The sequence below is a fragment of the Apostichopus japonicus genome, chromosome 3 (assembly GCF_037975245.1).
Source record: "Apostichopus japonicus isolate 1M-3 chromosome 3, ASM3797524v1, whole genome shotgun sequence".
NCBI classification, from domain to species: Eukaryota; Metazoa; Echinodermata; class Holothuroidea; order Aspidochirotida; family Stichopodidae; genus Apostichopus; species Apostichopus japonicus.
This window is the reverse complement of record NC_092563.1, coordinates 14,205,329-14,220,695: the sequence shown is the minus strand read 5'-3', so window position 1 is coordinate 14,220,695 and position 15,367 is coordinate 14,205,329. Positions and strand designations below refer to the sequence as shown.

General features: G+C 39.0%; 2 protein-coding genes and 1 long non-coding RNA gene across 3 annotated transcripts in view; 1 reads left to right on the top strand and 2 right to left on the bottom strand.

Moving 5' to 3' along the window:
• LOC139964113 (uncharacterized) overlaps positions 1-6,751 on the bottom strand; it is a 45,280-nt gene extending 38,529 nt beyond the window's left edge. The window contains exon 1 of the long non-coding RNA XR_011791827.1: positions 6,614-6,751. This is a non-coding gene — a long non-coding RNA (uncharacterized lncRNA). The remainder of the gene's footprint in view (positions 1-6,613) is intronic.
• Positions 6,752-7,554: 803 nt separating this feature from the next.
• On the top strand, positions 7,555-11,290 carry LOC139964062 (solute carrier family 35 member G1-like). Its single transcript, XM_071965412.1, has 2 exons — positions 7,555-7,754; positions 10,199-11,290. Exons 1-2 carry the CDS (start codon positions 7,680-7,682, stop codon positions 11,288-11,290), a joined length of 1,167 nt encoding a protein of 388 aa, XP_071821513.1. The 5' UTR covers positions 7,555-7,679.
• A 502-nt stretch (positions 11,291-11,792) lies between these two features.
• Positions 11,793-15,296, bottom strand: LOC139964067 (uncharacterized). Its single transcript, XM_071965426.1, has 2 exons — positions 13,161-15,296; positions 11,793-12,158 (listed from the first exon to the last, which is right to left on the bottom strand). The coding sequence occupies exons 1-2, from the start codon at positions 13,350-13,352 to the stop codon at positions 11,793-11,795; spliced, it is 558 nt and encodes a 185-aa protein (XP_071821527.1). The 5' UTR covers positions 13,353-15,296.
• Between the last annotated feature and the right edge of the window lie 71 nt (positions 15,297-15,367).

Genomic DNA, 15,367 nt, shown 5'->3' with positions numbered 1-15,367 from the left:
CTGAGCTGGCAAATACACATGAATTGTCAAGTACAGAGGTCAGTGTGAAACCACTGAAAGATCTTCTCAGCTTTCAAGAAAACAAAGACTTGAAGCCAAATTGACAGAGGCCACACTGATACCATTCCACTCTCATAAGATGAAGGTATCACACACACTTCATTTTGCTTCTGCGATGCAGTGCTGGTAGACTGTGAGGGTCACCCAATGGATGTTTTAACAACTGCCTGGTTTATAGAGCTCTGCAACAGATAATTCATCCTAATGTCTAGTCGTCATCCTGTCATGGCCTTGAGCAAGTTGAACCCACTTCAACACAAAGCAGCTATTGAATTCTTGTCTAGGTCCTGTCAAATCTCATCACCATCATTGCTGGTTCCAGCTACGCTGACCATGATAAAAGAGTACAATGAGGGTTTTTTAATTCACCCAACAGAGCTTGCATTCCAGTACCTTTGGGCAGCTGAAAAGATATTCAGAAATTGTTATATATAAGTGTGTTTGTATGCATGCATATGTGTGATTTTCTTGCTTTACAGAGCAGCTCCATTTTGATAAGCTATGTAACGTGGAAACCTGCCAATCATATGTTTGAAATAGGACAGGCTGAAACGATTCTTAAATGAAAAGCTTAACGACTTCTTGCATTTTTATACATCACTGTTCAGGTAAGGCCAGTAAGGGCAGTATGAAGAATAAGTAACAATTAATAATTATCATTATGGCCATTTGCTGTCTGCATAATAACAAACTGAATGATGTCATCAGCCCTGTGCTCAGTTGACAACACTGACAAGAAGGCACACTATGTCAGTGTGATCCATGAAACCTTATTAAGGACATGACCGTATAGTATATATGTTAATGGAAAATACATAAGCTACAACATACACCAGTATTCAGTTGTTGCAGGTTTTTTTTTTCTCGACAGACCCATTCAATCTGTTGCACCTACTATAGCCTAGTACTACATTCCTGAGAAATTAACACCACAATATCAGTCTTAGGTTTGCCCACAGACTCCCAACTATTGCTAACTCCTACACTCAAGTATATAGTTTAGTTTAGTAGAAAAAAAGACCAGGAGAGACATTCAAGTCCCCATTAAGGACCCTGTACTCATCCAAAGTATTCTTAAACCCATTCACACTACTTGCAATTCAACCTTCTCAGGCAAACCATTCCATCCATTCACAACCCTTGTATAAGTTGTATTAGACTGAAGAGAAAAAGTTATGCCGAATATTAATCCTACTATGTAACTTCTGGAGTTTAATACAATGACCTCTGGTACAACTACTTTTTGGCAAACCTGAAAAGATCAGTGAAGCATAAATTGTCATTTTATGTGTAGGCCTACTTTATTTAATTGAAGGATCTATTAATGTTGGCCTGATGCTATAGTTGTGCGTCTGTAATCTAGCCTAGCCAGGACTGTGATGTGTGCTTTTCGTTTGTATGACTAAAGTAGGACTAGTAGTATGAGGCGTAAAATAAAACAAGTGTAATGACAGGTTTTCAGCTAGTTTTCTATGCATTTCAGGTGTGAAGATAAACGTAAATGTCACTAACTAACGCATACTCTAATTCATTACCTGATATCCATTTTGTTCCTCGTATGCCTGTCAAAATCTGACATTCTGAGTCGCTTCATTTGTTCGCAACGAGCACGGTGTGCAAAGCTGCTATATATTGTGTGTGGTGTTTTTCGTGTTTCGCGCAACTGGTAACGACAACTGGACCTATTTTGATGCCCATGGTTTGCGTGTGACGTCACAAATCGCCAGTTGGCCAAACTCTCTCTATATACGGCTCTGCAAACTATCTACGCGTAGCGCCACCATGTTGGCGCGAAGCGTACAAGAAAATTTTGGCTGAAAATGCCTCCCAGATCGCTGGAAATGGCACTTCCCAGGCCTTATAAGTTGCATCTTAGCATTTTCTCTTTTGAAAATACTAGCGATATCATAAAAACATTACAAATATATATATATGCTCAAGGGGGCGGCTGCCCCCTTCGCCCCCCCCCCCCTTGGCTAAGCGCCTGAAGAAACTATATAGATGTCAGATTTGTTCTAGCGTAACATCTGAACTTCTGAACCATCCTTATCGCAGGTTGGCCTGAACGAAAATGAAAAATGAATTTTCGTCAAAGTCATTGTGTAACTGACGAGAAGCATTTAATTGATCGATTAGCAATAATTTAATTTAGAAATGTATATTACTACATAATTTGCCCGTTTTGTGAAATTTTATTAGATTCATAACTTTGATGGCAGATAATAGTCAACTTTAATCAGCTATAGGCTACGCTATTCCATAAAACTTCCCTGAGGTTCCAAGTTTAGCCTATATCAGAGAAGGGCGTATTAGACTTATCTCTGCACGGTTAAAATGTTCTGGGGTGGGGTGGGTGTGGGTGTGGGGAGGGTGGATATCACATACTAGACAATACAGGGAGGAGTAATATTTTAATCTAGATTATCCCAAAGGGTCAAAGATTACTCCGACAAGGACTCAAACTTTCGCTGAGCCTGCTTTTGACCTGGACCTTTCCTTTATTGCCTTTATTAGTTCGACCCTTTAAATTTATTTCAAATATCAGATCAACACGTCTATCACTGTACAAAATCACTGACCTGATGTTAAACATACTGGTACTTTATGTTCGAAAACTGTTTACGAATCTTGATGTGTAATCTAGTTATGTAGGCCTTGTATTTTTTCAAGGTTCGAACTCATATTCAAAGGTTGCAAGTATATGACATAAATTTTCATTATACTTCTTGCAGAGGAGGGGGGAGGAAGAGGATGACTTATTATTCCGCAGCCCCCCCCCCCCCCCGCTCCCTGACCTCTTCTGTAAGATGCAGTTAAATAAAATCATGCAACCTTAAATTACGTCCAGGATATAAGTTTCGTCTCAACGAGACTACAACCTACAGACTGATGTACACAAGGGCGTAGGAACAGGGGGGCTGGGGGGCGCCAGCCCCCACAGTGAAAATGTGGAGGGGCGGAAGTATCATTCCGCCCCCCGGTTCGCAAGTCAGAAAACCCCTTTTTCATTTCCAAATGAGAAAAAAAAATCTCATTTGGAGCACCAAATTGCATCTAAGGCCAGGTGAAAATACAAAATTAAGTTTACAAAATGGAGTGGGTGTTGAAGTGTGCTATATTGCACCAAATTGCATCTGAGGCCACCTGGAAATGCAAAAATTCCACACCCCCTCCCCTTACCTTAGACCCCTCCCCAGGCTGGCCATCAGTCTTCAGCCCCCCCCCCCCCCCACTCAAAAGTACCTTCCTACGCCACTGGATGTACAAATCACATATAGGTCAGTGTTTATCCAAACGTTCATTGCAAAGAGTTAAGGGTATAACGTGCCAACCGAGGCATATCTGTTTAGTGTTTACAAACCAACGGTTCGACGTTTTTAGTTCTTATATTAAAACGAGGCTTCATTTATGATGGTACATCATAATGCAGCAAGTAAAATCTATTTCTCTCTCTCTTTCATATATTTCACTCACATGCATGTGTAATACCGTGGTCGATCATACAACCATAAAGAGGTAAGAGGTGATCTAAATTTCTTCTTTTATACGCAACTCATGTTTACCACTAATGCGTAATGGATAATTTCCTAGTGAAATATTAATGTGCTAGAAATTTATATTTAAATTTAGGAAAATAGGGTTTGTAATTGATGAAAGTCTGCGTAACACAGCGTTAGAGCTCCAACCCATTATTGGATGCACAGTTGTGATATGCTTTGATATATATATATATATATATATATATATATATATATATATATATATATATATATATATATATATATATATATATATATATATATATATATATATATATATATATATATATATATGATATATATGATATATTGCGATGATTCTTTGTAATGAGCTACAATGGAAATAACACACTTTTAAATCCGTCTCTGCACATTGACGGATAGATCGTGGACAAGCTGCCAATCCAACTCATCGCCTCAAATTAAATATACCATTTCTGTCGACCTAGGGATAAACGAATATTACTATAGGGGGATGAGTAGAGACGGGATACAAGTATTGCTAGATACCAGATTATTACCGAAATATCGATTAAATGTTCGTGTACATCTGTAAAAGGAAGGAATTTCTGAGCATGAACCGTACTAACTTTGTTCACTATTTTAACTTGTTTTGAACGAAATTATGTTTGTAGCTGGGGGGGGGGGGGTGGTTGGGGGGAGGAGGGGAGGATCGAGATAATTTCAAAATGGAGGCAACAATTTTGACCCCATCCCCATTCCGTCCTTAGATCCCCCTTGTTGACAGTAAGAGAAGAGTTTACGCCGAGTCAAATTGGTCAAAATACTGTTAATAAACCCAAGTAATTGAAAATAGGCTCAACATACAAACATTTATTTTCATGCATGTAAATAGAATCCTTTTTAGGAATTTCGAATTGCCCTATAATGATACCAAGGGAACACGTATACAATGTTTTAGTTCATGCAGAAAACAGGTATTGTAGTTCCATTTCCCAAGTCTTATCCTTCTAATCTTTCGCATCAAAACATTCCTCGCCTATGATATCTTGAACATAAACAATGTCATGATTAATTTTCGTCAAATTATAACCGACAATGATCTAGAATCTCAGCTTTTCATCAGGGGTGACTGAATTGGGCCCCTGTCGTGACTTCAGAAGATGGTTCTAGTTTTAGCCAATACTCAAAACGACAGATGGATACCTCCTTCTCTGGATTACAAAATATATGAAATACGTTCGACTTTGAAATGACTTAAATAAACTATATTGAGTGAACCTACAGAGGCCGATTCACGGAGGGGGGGGGGGGGCAGGACCCGCCGCTTCTAAACATTAGCTAAACACATACTTTTGCTTAAATCTAGGGACATATACTGAGTGGAATCATTTAGCACGCGAGCATTTCTCACATTTTACAGCTGTCTTAGATATATACAGTTATCTCTATACTATAGTCACGACAGTACCGATACAATACACCGAATTCATTATTTCTCTAATTACTCAGATATGCTTCGACAACTCAATGCAAGCGAGTGGCCTTCAAGCGTCGCGCTATCCACTGGTACGAAGCAGCTGCTATGTACGGAAGCGTAGAAGAGACATATATATTGTCGTTTTGTCGAGATGCATCTCGCCAAAACGTCAATATAAAGATATTGTTCATTTTAACGAATTCATTGCATTTCGAAAAAACGCCAGTTTTCAAATTGTTGACATTTTGACGAGGTAATATTCATCTCGGCAAAACGTAAACTTTCAGATATTTTGCCATTTTGATGAGTTGGTAACTTGGTATGATATAGTCACATCTTCAAATTGTCAGATTCTTGTCATATTGACGAATTGTTGCATGTAATCAAAACGTCAATTGACATGCCTCTTTCTTGCTTCCGTAGCTATGTGTTGAAGTTCTTGTGAGTTATGCTGGTTGTAGTTATTTCGGATCCAGTTCATTGTAGATGGTAGTCGTATCGGTCAAGAATGCAACCAACCATTACAATGGATTACTTTATACTGCGTATACTGTCTAAAATAGTACTATGTAGCATTTGTACTGGCTACTGCCAATCTATACTCGAATATCTTACTCTGATATATAATACGTTTACTGAGTATTGACACAAATCGATTTATCAATGATTACCAGATTTGCTTGATATTAATAGTGCTTCATTACTAGAACGATAAAGTATGTGTGTGTGCCTATTAATTCGCCAATTGTATAGTAGAATGCAATGATTAATACTATGTCCGTCTATGCTTAATTAGGCCTATATATATGCCAAATACCAGAAGAACGTTTCGATCAACTAAACTTAATTTTGTGAACAACAACAACAATAATCACTTATGAGCAACACGTATTCCCGAATACAACAAAATTCTTGAACCTTATTCGCATTAAATACACTTTACAGCATTTTGGAGAAAATGCGAGCCTTTTTCATATAACCGTTAAAGCTAGAATGGAAGCATACAATTGCTATTTTGTTGATAGCTTTTAGGCAGCTGCGTTGTAGTTCTATAGTTGTTTAACCCAAATACTGTTAGTATGGTATGTTATGTGTACATTTCCGTTGTTCAATGCAACATATTTATGCCATTTGCACGTGTTATCATCTGTTTCTATACCAGCGAATATATTTAGCACATACAGATGGACCTTCAATCTTCATTTAACAGAGTTGGAATAAAAATATTTTATGATGTCAGTTTACACTGTATACTGCCACAGTATAGGGCTTAATGGCTCTGTTAACTCTAACACTGACTTGAATAATACCGGTTAGTTCTAAACATATCACACAAATGACTTTACCGACTAGGGTGGCAGAATTTCCTCCCTTATACGGTGAGTTGCATTTAGTCAGGTTAAATCACTCGATAAATGTGTTGGCAAACAAAGTGTGCTGTTTTGTATGTCATAGATAAAAAGGCAGTATACGAACAACAGACGATTATCTCCATCACAGAGAAACCAAATCTACAGCCAAAAACACAAATGGTAGATAAATAAAACGATAATAAGGTTATCTCTTTACGTACCAGCAATCCCTGCAGTGTGACGCATTGGTGTCTAAACTTGTTCAAAAACACTAACACGCTAATGGTTGCCAGTTTCCCGTGAGGCAACCGGCCAAATATCTAACATCATTAGTTGTACCATTATGGAGTAAAACGTGGTCAAACTTGCCATTGTTTTAAAAAAATTAAGTTTATGGTCACAGGTAACTCCTATAGGTAAACAGCTTCTTTTACTCGAGGTAGTGTTAGAAAGTTTGCTGTTATAGTTCTCAACCAAGTCTCCAGAGTAAGGATAACTAAAGATAACACAGCTTATATTTGTCTGGGTTTATTTTTTACTCTCCATTGACTACACCAGGTACTGATCTTTGATGGAACTAACGCGCAAAGAAATGCTTTTACTATACAGTGCCAATTTATAGCTGAGGTCGTCGGCGAATTGACTGCACTGGGTAGATTTAAGCACATTGTGGGAGGATGCATTTACATAAATACTGTATAACAGGGGATTATAGAACCGAGCCTTGTGCAGTACCAGCTTTGAGCTTAAAAGGATTCGAGCTTTGAGCTTTTGGCTAAGATCGTCGGTAGCATTGTGTTATCCTTGTAGGGGAATCGTGATAAACACCTGACGATTATCACACAGTCACATATTATCGATGCAAGGGGACTGAGGCTGGGAGCGGATCAGTCGATTCGTTGTTCGTCGATTTTTCGTTGCCAGGTTCTTTCTTGGTTGACTATCCTTAACAACTACCATTGAAGTTAACTTTAATTGAACGACCGTGGAGGTAGGAGGAAACAAGTCTAATAGTTTTACTGGGACGATTATAGTTTAGAAGTTTGTAGTGGAGAGCATTTTAGTGCCAAGTTTTTTTTTCACAATCGAAATAAAGAGCGGCCGTGTGTTGTTTGTTTTGGAAGCTGATTTCTATACTTACCGTAATTCTAAAGATGGGATTTAATGTTAGAATTTTTGGACCTGCAACAAGCTTTAATTTCGAAAAAGGATGATACAAATATTGAGGATTCTTTCAAAGATCTTCTCCAGGACTTGAAGTAGACTAATCAGCTTATAATTATTTGAATGGGATTTGTTTGGTTTTGGGAGGAGAATAGCAGGAGCCATTTTTCGAAGGAGAGGGAAAATATCCTTTTTTTAGTGAGGATATTGAATAGTTTAATTAAAACTATACAGGACAGTGTTAAAAGCATAAGATAGCTAACGCCCGTCATTATCATTACCTGGAGAGGACTTATTATATGTATTATATAGCAAGCGCTAGGTTCCAGTCGATAATAGTAACAGGGGTGGTAATTTCATTCTCTCGAAGAGGAACGTCGTTACAATTGGGAATGAAGTAATTCGGGTTGGGGTTTAAATATATATCAATGTATAGTTTGCGAAGGTGTTATCGTAGTGTGGATGTCAGTCGAAAAAGCTAGTGTGAACATTTTTAAAAGGACATCAATTTGGGGCGGACGGGTTAATAACACCATTTGCCAGTGGCGGCGGAACCGGGGGGGGGGGGGGGGTTGGGGGGCTCAGCCCCCCCAATGAAAAAGTTGAGGGGGCAAATGCATGATAAGCCCCCCCCCCCCACCCAATATTTACCAAGGCTCCGAAACGTACATCTGCCCATTTTTCAATGCATACTTGTCGATCTGTTCGATGCACACGTATACTATGGTGTAATAATTTTAGTAAAGGCAGGGGGGACCCTCGGCCCGTTCCCTTGCTATAGACAACATTGTCACCCCAACCGTGTCTTCACGCCCCCTGTCTGTATCATGCCTCATCGAAAATTAGTGTTTTAAATATGAGTGTAATAAGCTAAACGCTACACTCATTAAAATTATATACACTACGAGTACACGCAAGGCGTGGAACATGGCTCTATGTTTAAACGCAATCAATTATTAAACGAACAAAAACACAATAATAGCATTTTACCTGTACTGTATAGGGTACATGTATTTGTGACAGTGCTTGGTTCATATATAGAAATTTGTTGGCAACTGCACATGGTTTTAGAATTACCCATTTGTTGACATAAAGAAATGCTTTCTGTTTTTTCTTATGACATTTATTTAATTATTGCATTTAATTGCAAGTAGTAATTTACTACACTGAAAAACATCTTTGCGAGTACACTACGAGTAATAGCTACTCTCTTAATTTAAAACACCATCGAATATACAAATTACAATGTTTTTACAGATTTTTACGTGCAATCTGAGAAATTGCAGGCTTGAGACCCATATTTTAGGGCTAGGTATCCGCAGCATAAAACACTCGGGAAGTGCCGTTTCCGGCCATCTGGGGGTTTGAAAAACCCAAAATTTTCTTGTACCCTCCGCGCCAACCGATGGTGGCGCTCCGCTTAAATAGTCTCCACACATTAGCCCCCCAATAATTTTCCCTCTTCCGCCGCGCCTGCCATTTGCCTGTACTATTTATGAGATAGCTGGTTTGTTTCCGAGGCTCGAATCTAGAGTAGGCTAAAGGAGACTGCTAGCTATTCTCCACAAAAATAGAGGGATCCCTTTCGCATGCGATCTCGCTACATGTTGTCTTTAATTTATTTGCTTTCTGGTGATGGATGGGGGTGATGGGGTTTCTAGTAGTATAGTGTTCTCCTGGCCTTGATAAGTGTAAGAATAGTATTGGTTTAACGCCGCCAATTTCGTCCTGTTTTGAGCTTTCTTTAGCGGGCACTTATTCAGGAAACTGCTACTGACTGGCGTCAAGTCTGTATAGGTTGAGTCGATGTTGTTGAAGTTGATGGTTAGGGTCGGTCATTACATTGTCAATATCATTCTTAAAAGTGTTGCAGTTGTTATGCTAAGGTCAGAGTCACTGTTAGTCGGACAAATTGGTCTGAGTGAGGAAGTAGTTTAGAAAATGTGGTGGTCACTAAAGCCTGTATCGTCTATAATCTGAAGGTTAGGCTACTTGCCATTGTGGCTAGAGAGTTATTGCTATCAATATAGTCCAAAAGTTCCTGTCTGTAGTTCCTATACGATCGGCCTGGCAGTAGTGTTAGTGTTGATAATGTGAAGGCCGCTTTTGTCAATGATATTAAAAAGCTGTTTGCCATAGTTAAAAGTTTTGGTATACAACCGAAGAGTTAAGATGGTGAACATTAAAGATGAGAAAAAGCCACATAGCAAACATATTATATATTAGATTGATAACACTACAAAAGCGAATGGTTTCGTGTTGCGACAATTCGGCATATTCAACGCCGAATTTAAAACTTACTTGTATAGTGATATTATATATACAGCGCAAAGTTTTGAAATTTTCAAGGATTAAAAAAATCCACTTTTCATTCACAATTACTTTGGAATGAGACTTGCTTCAATTTAATCGAACATTTTCTACCTATATAGTAACGTAATCAAAGTAATAGCATTGAAAGATAAAATAACGCACCGCGGTGTAACGAGATCAGCCGTCTATCCTTCCTAACAAACCCTGCCCCCTGTCTCGAATGAAATGCCATTTAATCCTATTTATTTATTGTATATATAGGCAATTAGTTTTCCACCTAATGTTATCTAATTGGCATCATAATTATCGCCCATGTTATTTCATTGCAGGCAAGCAAACCAGTTGTTGCAATGGAAGAGGAACCAGGAGAGACAAGCTTGGAGCTTCCCGCGAATTCCAACTCTGTCTTTGGGGAAGAATCCCCAATGCGCATGAGCGATTGTGACGACTTTCGCGACAGCAACTCAACTTGCACAGTAACAGAGGAATATATCGTGACGAACATGCTCCGGAGGATTTTCACGAAGGGAATATTATTCGCATTTGGTGGTGTCTTCTTCTTAACTGTTGGAGATATATGTCTATCGATTTTAACCGAACGGATGGATTCCTTATTCATCATCGCTGTTTACTCGCCTTTAGGGTCGGCAATGTCGTTCGTTTCCATCTTGGTTTTGAGACTACCTACTCCAAGCGGTAGACAATCGTACGCGTTACTGTTGCTCTATGGTGCGTCGATGTGTCTATGTATAAACTTCATTGTCGGGGCAGTCGGTCTGGCTCCTGTCGCTGATGCAATCTCCATCGTTAACTGTTCACCAGTTTTTAGCGCCATTTTGGGATGTATCGTTCTGAAGCAATTCTTGAAGGTGGTGGATATTCTACTGATTACCGTGTGTATTGTAGGTGTCGTACTCATCGCGAGACCGTCGTTTTTCTTCCGCAATTCCACCGCAGTGCGCGCAGACGGAGAAATGGTCGGTATCATATTTGCGACTCTCGGCGCATTTTCCTTGGCGCTTTCTTTCATATGGGTTAGGAAATTGTCGGATTTAGGTGTCGATCGCCTTTGGATGATGTTAGTCGGTAATATATTCATCTTCATCGTTAACGTTGGATTGTGTTTTTTATTCGAGAAATGGGCTTTACCAGATCCATTTTATTACTTATTCATCATCGTGTTATATGCTGCGTGTAATTTTCTCGCCCAGATTTGTATATACTCCGCTCTGCGCAGAGAACGGGTGGTAAACGTAGCGGTGATATTAACATTCGAAATAGCTTTGCTTTATATACTACAAGTATTTTTCCTTAAAATTGCTTCTAATTGGTTAACCGCCGTTGGTGCGCTACTGATTACGTTTTCCTGTTTTGGCATGACGCTCCATCAGGTCGATAGTAGGCCTACTGTGTCAGAGTAGATGGGTGGGTACATTTCAGTGACAGGACTGTATACCCATGTTTAAATACAAATACATGATAATCATGGATGCACCGCATGTCTTAAAAAGTTGGCGTCTCACACTTTAGCATCATGATTCACGTGATTAAGGTTCATCATTGTAACATGTCGGTATCTTCACACTCTGTATCCTGACATTTATAATGTCTATGACGTCATCCAGTTTTGGTCTTTCATCTGGATTAGGTTTCATACATTGATCTCCAAGACGCAACAGAATGTCGTCTCCGACGACATTCAGGTCTTTCAGGACGAGGCCGATGGAAAATATATACATCAGAAGCTTTGCTGAATGGCCTTTGACCTGTAATTACTTCCGGTGCAACATGAATGGAGTTCTTCCGCACCTCGGCTTGTCTTTTGTCGGTGAATATTAAATGTTGGCTATGATTATTCATATTGATTGTCAAACCAAAATCAAGTTGAAGTTTGGATTTTACCCCGTGGGATATATAATTTATCTAGACTTCCCATGATGCAATGCTGTGGACGTCATTCCAGAGGTCTTCAGTATCGTCTGCGACACTCGATGTCTGCAACAGAATGTTGTCCGATTTTCTTTCACAATGCAACCAATATCTGGCGTGCATGTCCCTCAGAGCCAAACATTTATCCATCGCCATCTGTAAAGAATTATTTTTGGTGATAAGACGCTTGTCTGTGGCATCATAGAGTGACGTTGCAGTGTACGGTTGACCGTTTCTGACGAACTCTTGCACGATAGCAGGAAAAGGTCCATCATCTGGGGGCAAAGTGATGCCGAAAAATGTTGGAATGCACTCCAAGCCTAGTAATCCTTTCAAAATTCTGATTTCACGTGCAAAGTTCTGAAGAGAAAGAAACATCATGCAACTTTTAGATGTGAAAACAATCAAATACTTTTTGGTAAAAAATATCAACCTTCCCTCCTGTTCGACACTGCTTTTCATATAATATACAATTGTTATATTTTACGAGACACCCGCAAGATGAGGGAATTTATTTCGATTACTCAATGAAAATGAGCAATTTTGCGCAACTGCCGGTTATGCAAATATATTTATTTAACTGTGGAATATTTATTAAATGACATCATTAAGTGACGTCATCCTGCCACTCATGTACGCCGTCGCCGTGAAGTCACGTGATCCAAGCCTAGTCTGTGCTGGATTCAACTATTTGTGACTCGATAAACATTCATTTACGTTTAATTCAGAGCCGCGATTTTGTTTTAATAAGAGGAAGCGATGACGTCGATGTTGACGGATAAGTTTTCTTTTAATCTATGTAATTGGCGTCTTAAGTCACTTTTACCCTTTAATGTACCCCGATCATTTAAGTAACTGTTTCGTTTTATCTTCATAGTTTGGCATGTTTGTTTAGGAATAAAGTAATATTCATTTTTATGCCATTCAAACCTCGTCCATCTATTCTTTCTTATGCGTCGACACTCGCAGAAATTATTTCTACCGGAATGAGGATGTCTATTTCGTAAAACAACCGCTAAAGGAGCGTTTTGTTGTTGACAGAATTTTGACCGATTTCTTAATTAAATTTCCATGTTTTCCAACGTTATCATTTGAGATATTTGAGATTTATAACGAATAAAAAATATCAAGGATATTATCGAGAAAGTACTCAATGATTCCATTCGGATCTGAATATTTCGTCATCCAGACACATATTCATACTTATATTAGTCAAATGCACACAAAAACACAAAGTGAAAAATTTTCGACTTTAACGTCATTTAATAAATTGAAAAGTTGTTATAAAGTTTACGGTTTACGAACATCATAATGATAAAGTATGCTAATATTTGAAAAAAAAGAGTTATTTTGTTTATTGACCTTACCAGCAGTTTCTTCATTCAGATGTATGTACTGGGTCTTGACTGCACAAAGTAATTGAGTAGATTTGATCCTCATCAGTTGTACAGCCCCATTACCACCTCCTCCTCCTAGAATGATGGGCATACCCCACTCATCATCAACCTCCCCCAGGTATCCTCGTGGTATGAAGGGAACATTAAAAACTCCCATCCCCTAAAGCTCATCACTGGATTTAGTGTCTTGTCAGCTGAGAAGTGATAAACAATTCTCAGTGTATAGCTATTTGAAAGATATTAATGGCATACGTCTTATACTTTGCAACATGACTTCTCTTTTTCATTTTCTTCTTTGTCCAAACTGAAAATAATAAAAATCTTACTGAACGAGCAATCAAGTTACGTAAAAGAACCGACCCAAAGGTCAAATTTTCATACACAGGTGAACATTGCTGCTTCCTTAAATTCACCCCCCCCCCCTTCCCAACCCTCCTTTTACCTCTGCAGCTCCCTGTTCCATACGGAAGCGTAGAAGGGACATTCATTGCATTGACGAGTTACCGATTTGACAAAACGACAATTATCTGCAAATTGACGAGTTGACGAGATGGTAACGTGACAAAATTCAGAAAATGCATCAAGTTTCTTCAAATTGACGAGTTGCATATTTGCTACTAGCGATTGATCATAGTCGAGAAAGTAGTAAGTGTGCAAATCGTCAATTTGTAGTAAATTGACGCACATGCTATCTAATAGGCTGGTCGGTGGGAGATACGGTAGATTATAAAACAAGGTTTCCACAAATTGGCCCCTGGTGACTCCAAATGACCTCAAGCTATGACCTCCACAATAAACAATAGGCTTCTTGAACTGCAAGTGTCACAACTACATACTAAATATGATCATTGGTCCAAGCTTCCCTTCTTGAGATATCGTGTTTAAAAGGTTTTAAAAATTTGACCACTAATGACCCAAATGACCTCCACAAAATATAGGGTTCTTGTACTTAATGTGACACAATTACATACTAAATATGAGATTGGTCCAAAGATTTTGAGGTTCTGAAGAGCAAAAGGCCACGAGGCTGTTTCAGGGCTGCCACTTCCTGAATATGAACACATATACCCTACATGACCATTAACCCCTCTTATCCCCAAATGACCTTGACCTCCACCAAAATCAATAGACTTATTTTACTGAATGCTTTATACTTCATACCAAGATTTGCCCAAGCTTCCAATATTGATATGATTACAAGGGTTTCACAATTTGACCTCTGATCACCCCAAATGACCTCCACCAAAAACAGGCTTCCTGCATTCAATGTCGTACTTCTACACACCCAAATATTAGATCTGCCCAAGCTTACAGTCTTGAGATGTCGTGTTTACAAGGTTTCCACAATTTGACCCCTGGTGACCCCAAGCGAAATTTGACCTCCACCAAAAACAATAGGCTATTTGGAATCAATGTGGTACTTCTACACATTAAATAGGGAAGTCTGCCCATGCTTCCCAAAATGAAATATCGTTTTTACAAGGTTTTCACAATTTGACCCCTGGTGACCCCAAATGACCTTTGACTACGACCAAAAACATTAGGCTTCTTGTACTCAATGTGGTAATTCTTCACATAAAATATGAGGTCCTCCCAAGCTTTCCTTCTTGTGATATAGCGTTTAAAAGGTTTTCACAATTTCACCCCTGGTGACCCCAAATGACCTCCACCAAATACAATAGGCTTCTTGTACTCAACGTGGTACTTCTACAAACCAAACATGAATTGGTCTGACCATCCCTTCTTGAGATATCGTGTTTACAAGGTTTTCACAATTTGACCTCTGGTGACCCCAAATGATCTTTGACCTCCACCAAAACAATAGGCTTCTTGTACTCAATGTGGTACTACTACAAACCAAATATGAAATTTGTCTGACCTTCCTTTCTTGAGACATCGTGTTTACAAGCTGGGCGTCACAAACGCACTCACACACAAACACAAATAACGCCATCATGAATGCAAAGGTTACCAATGTCATCAAAACCAAAAATTGGTTTTCAACCATTTTCTACTGAGTAAGGGGAAACTCGACATGGATAAGACTACCAAACCGTGCGAATGACCCAAATTCAACCAGGTCCTTTAGACCCCCCCCCCCCCCTGTATTGCAAGTGCTAGCAATTCACGTAACCAATACAACTTCCTGGAAATGACATGGTAATGAAAGTG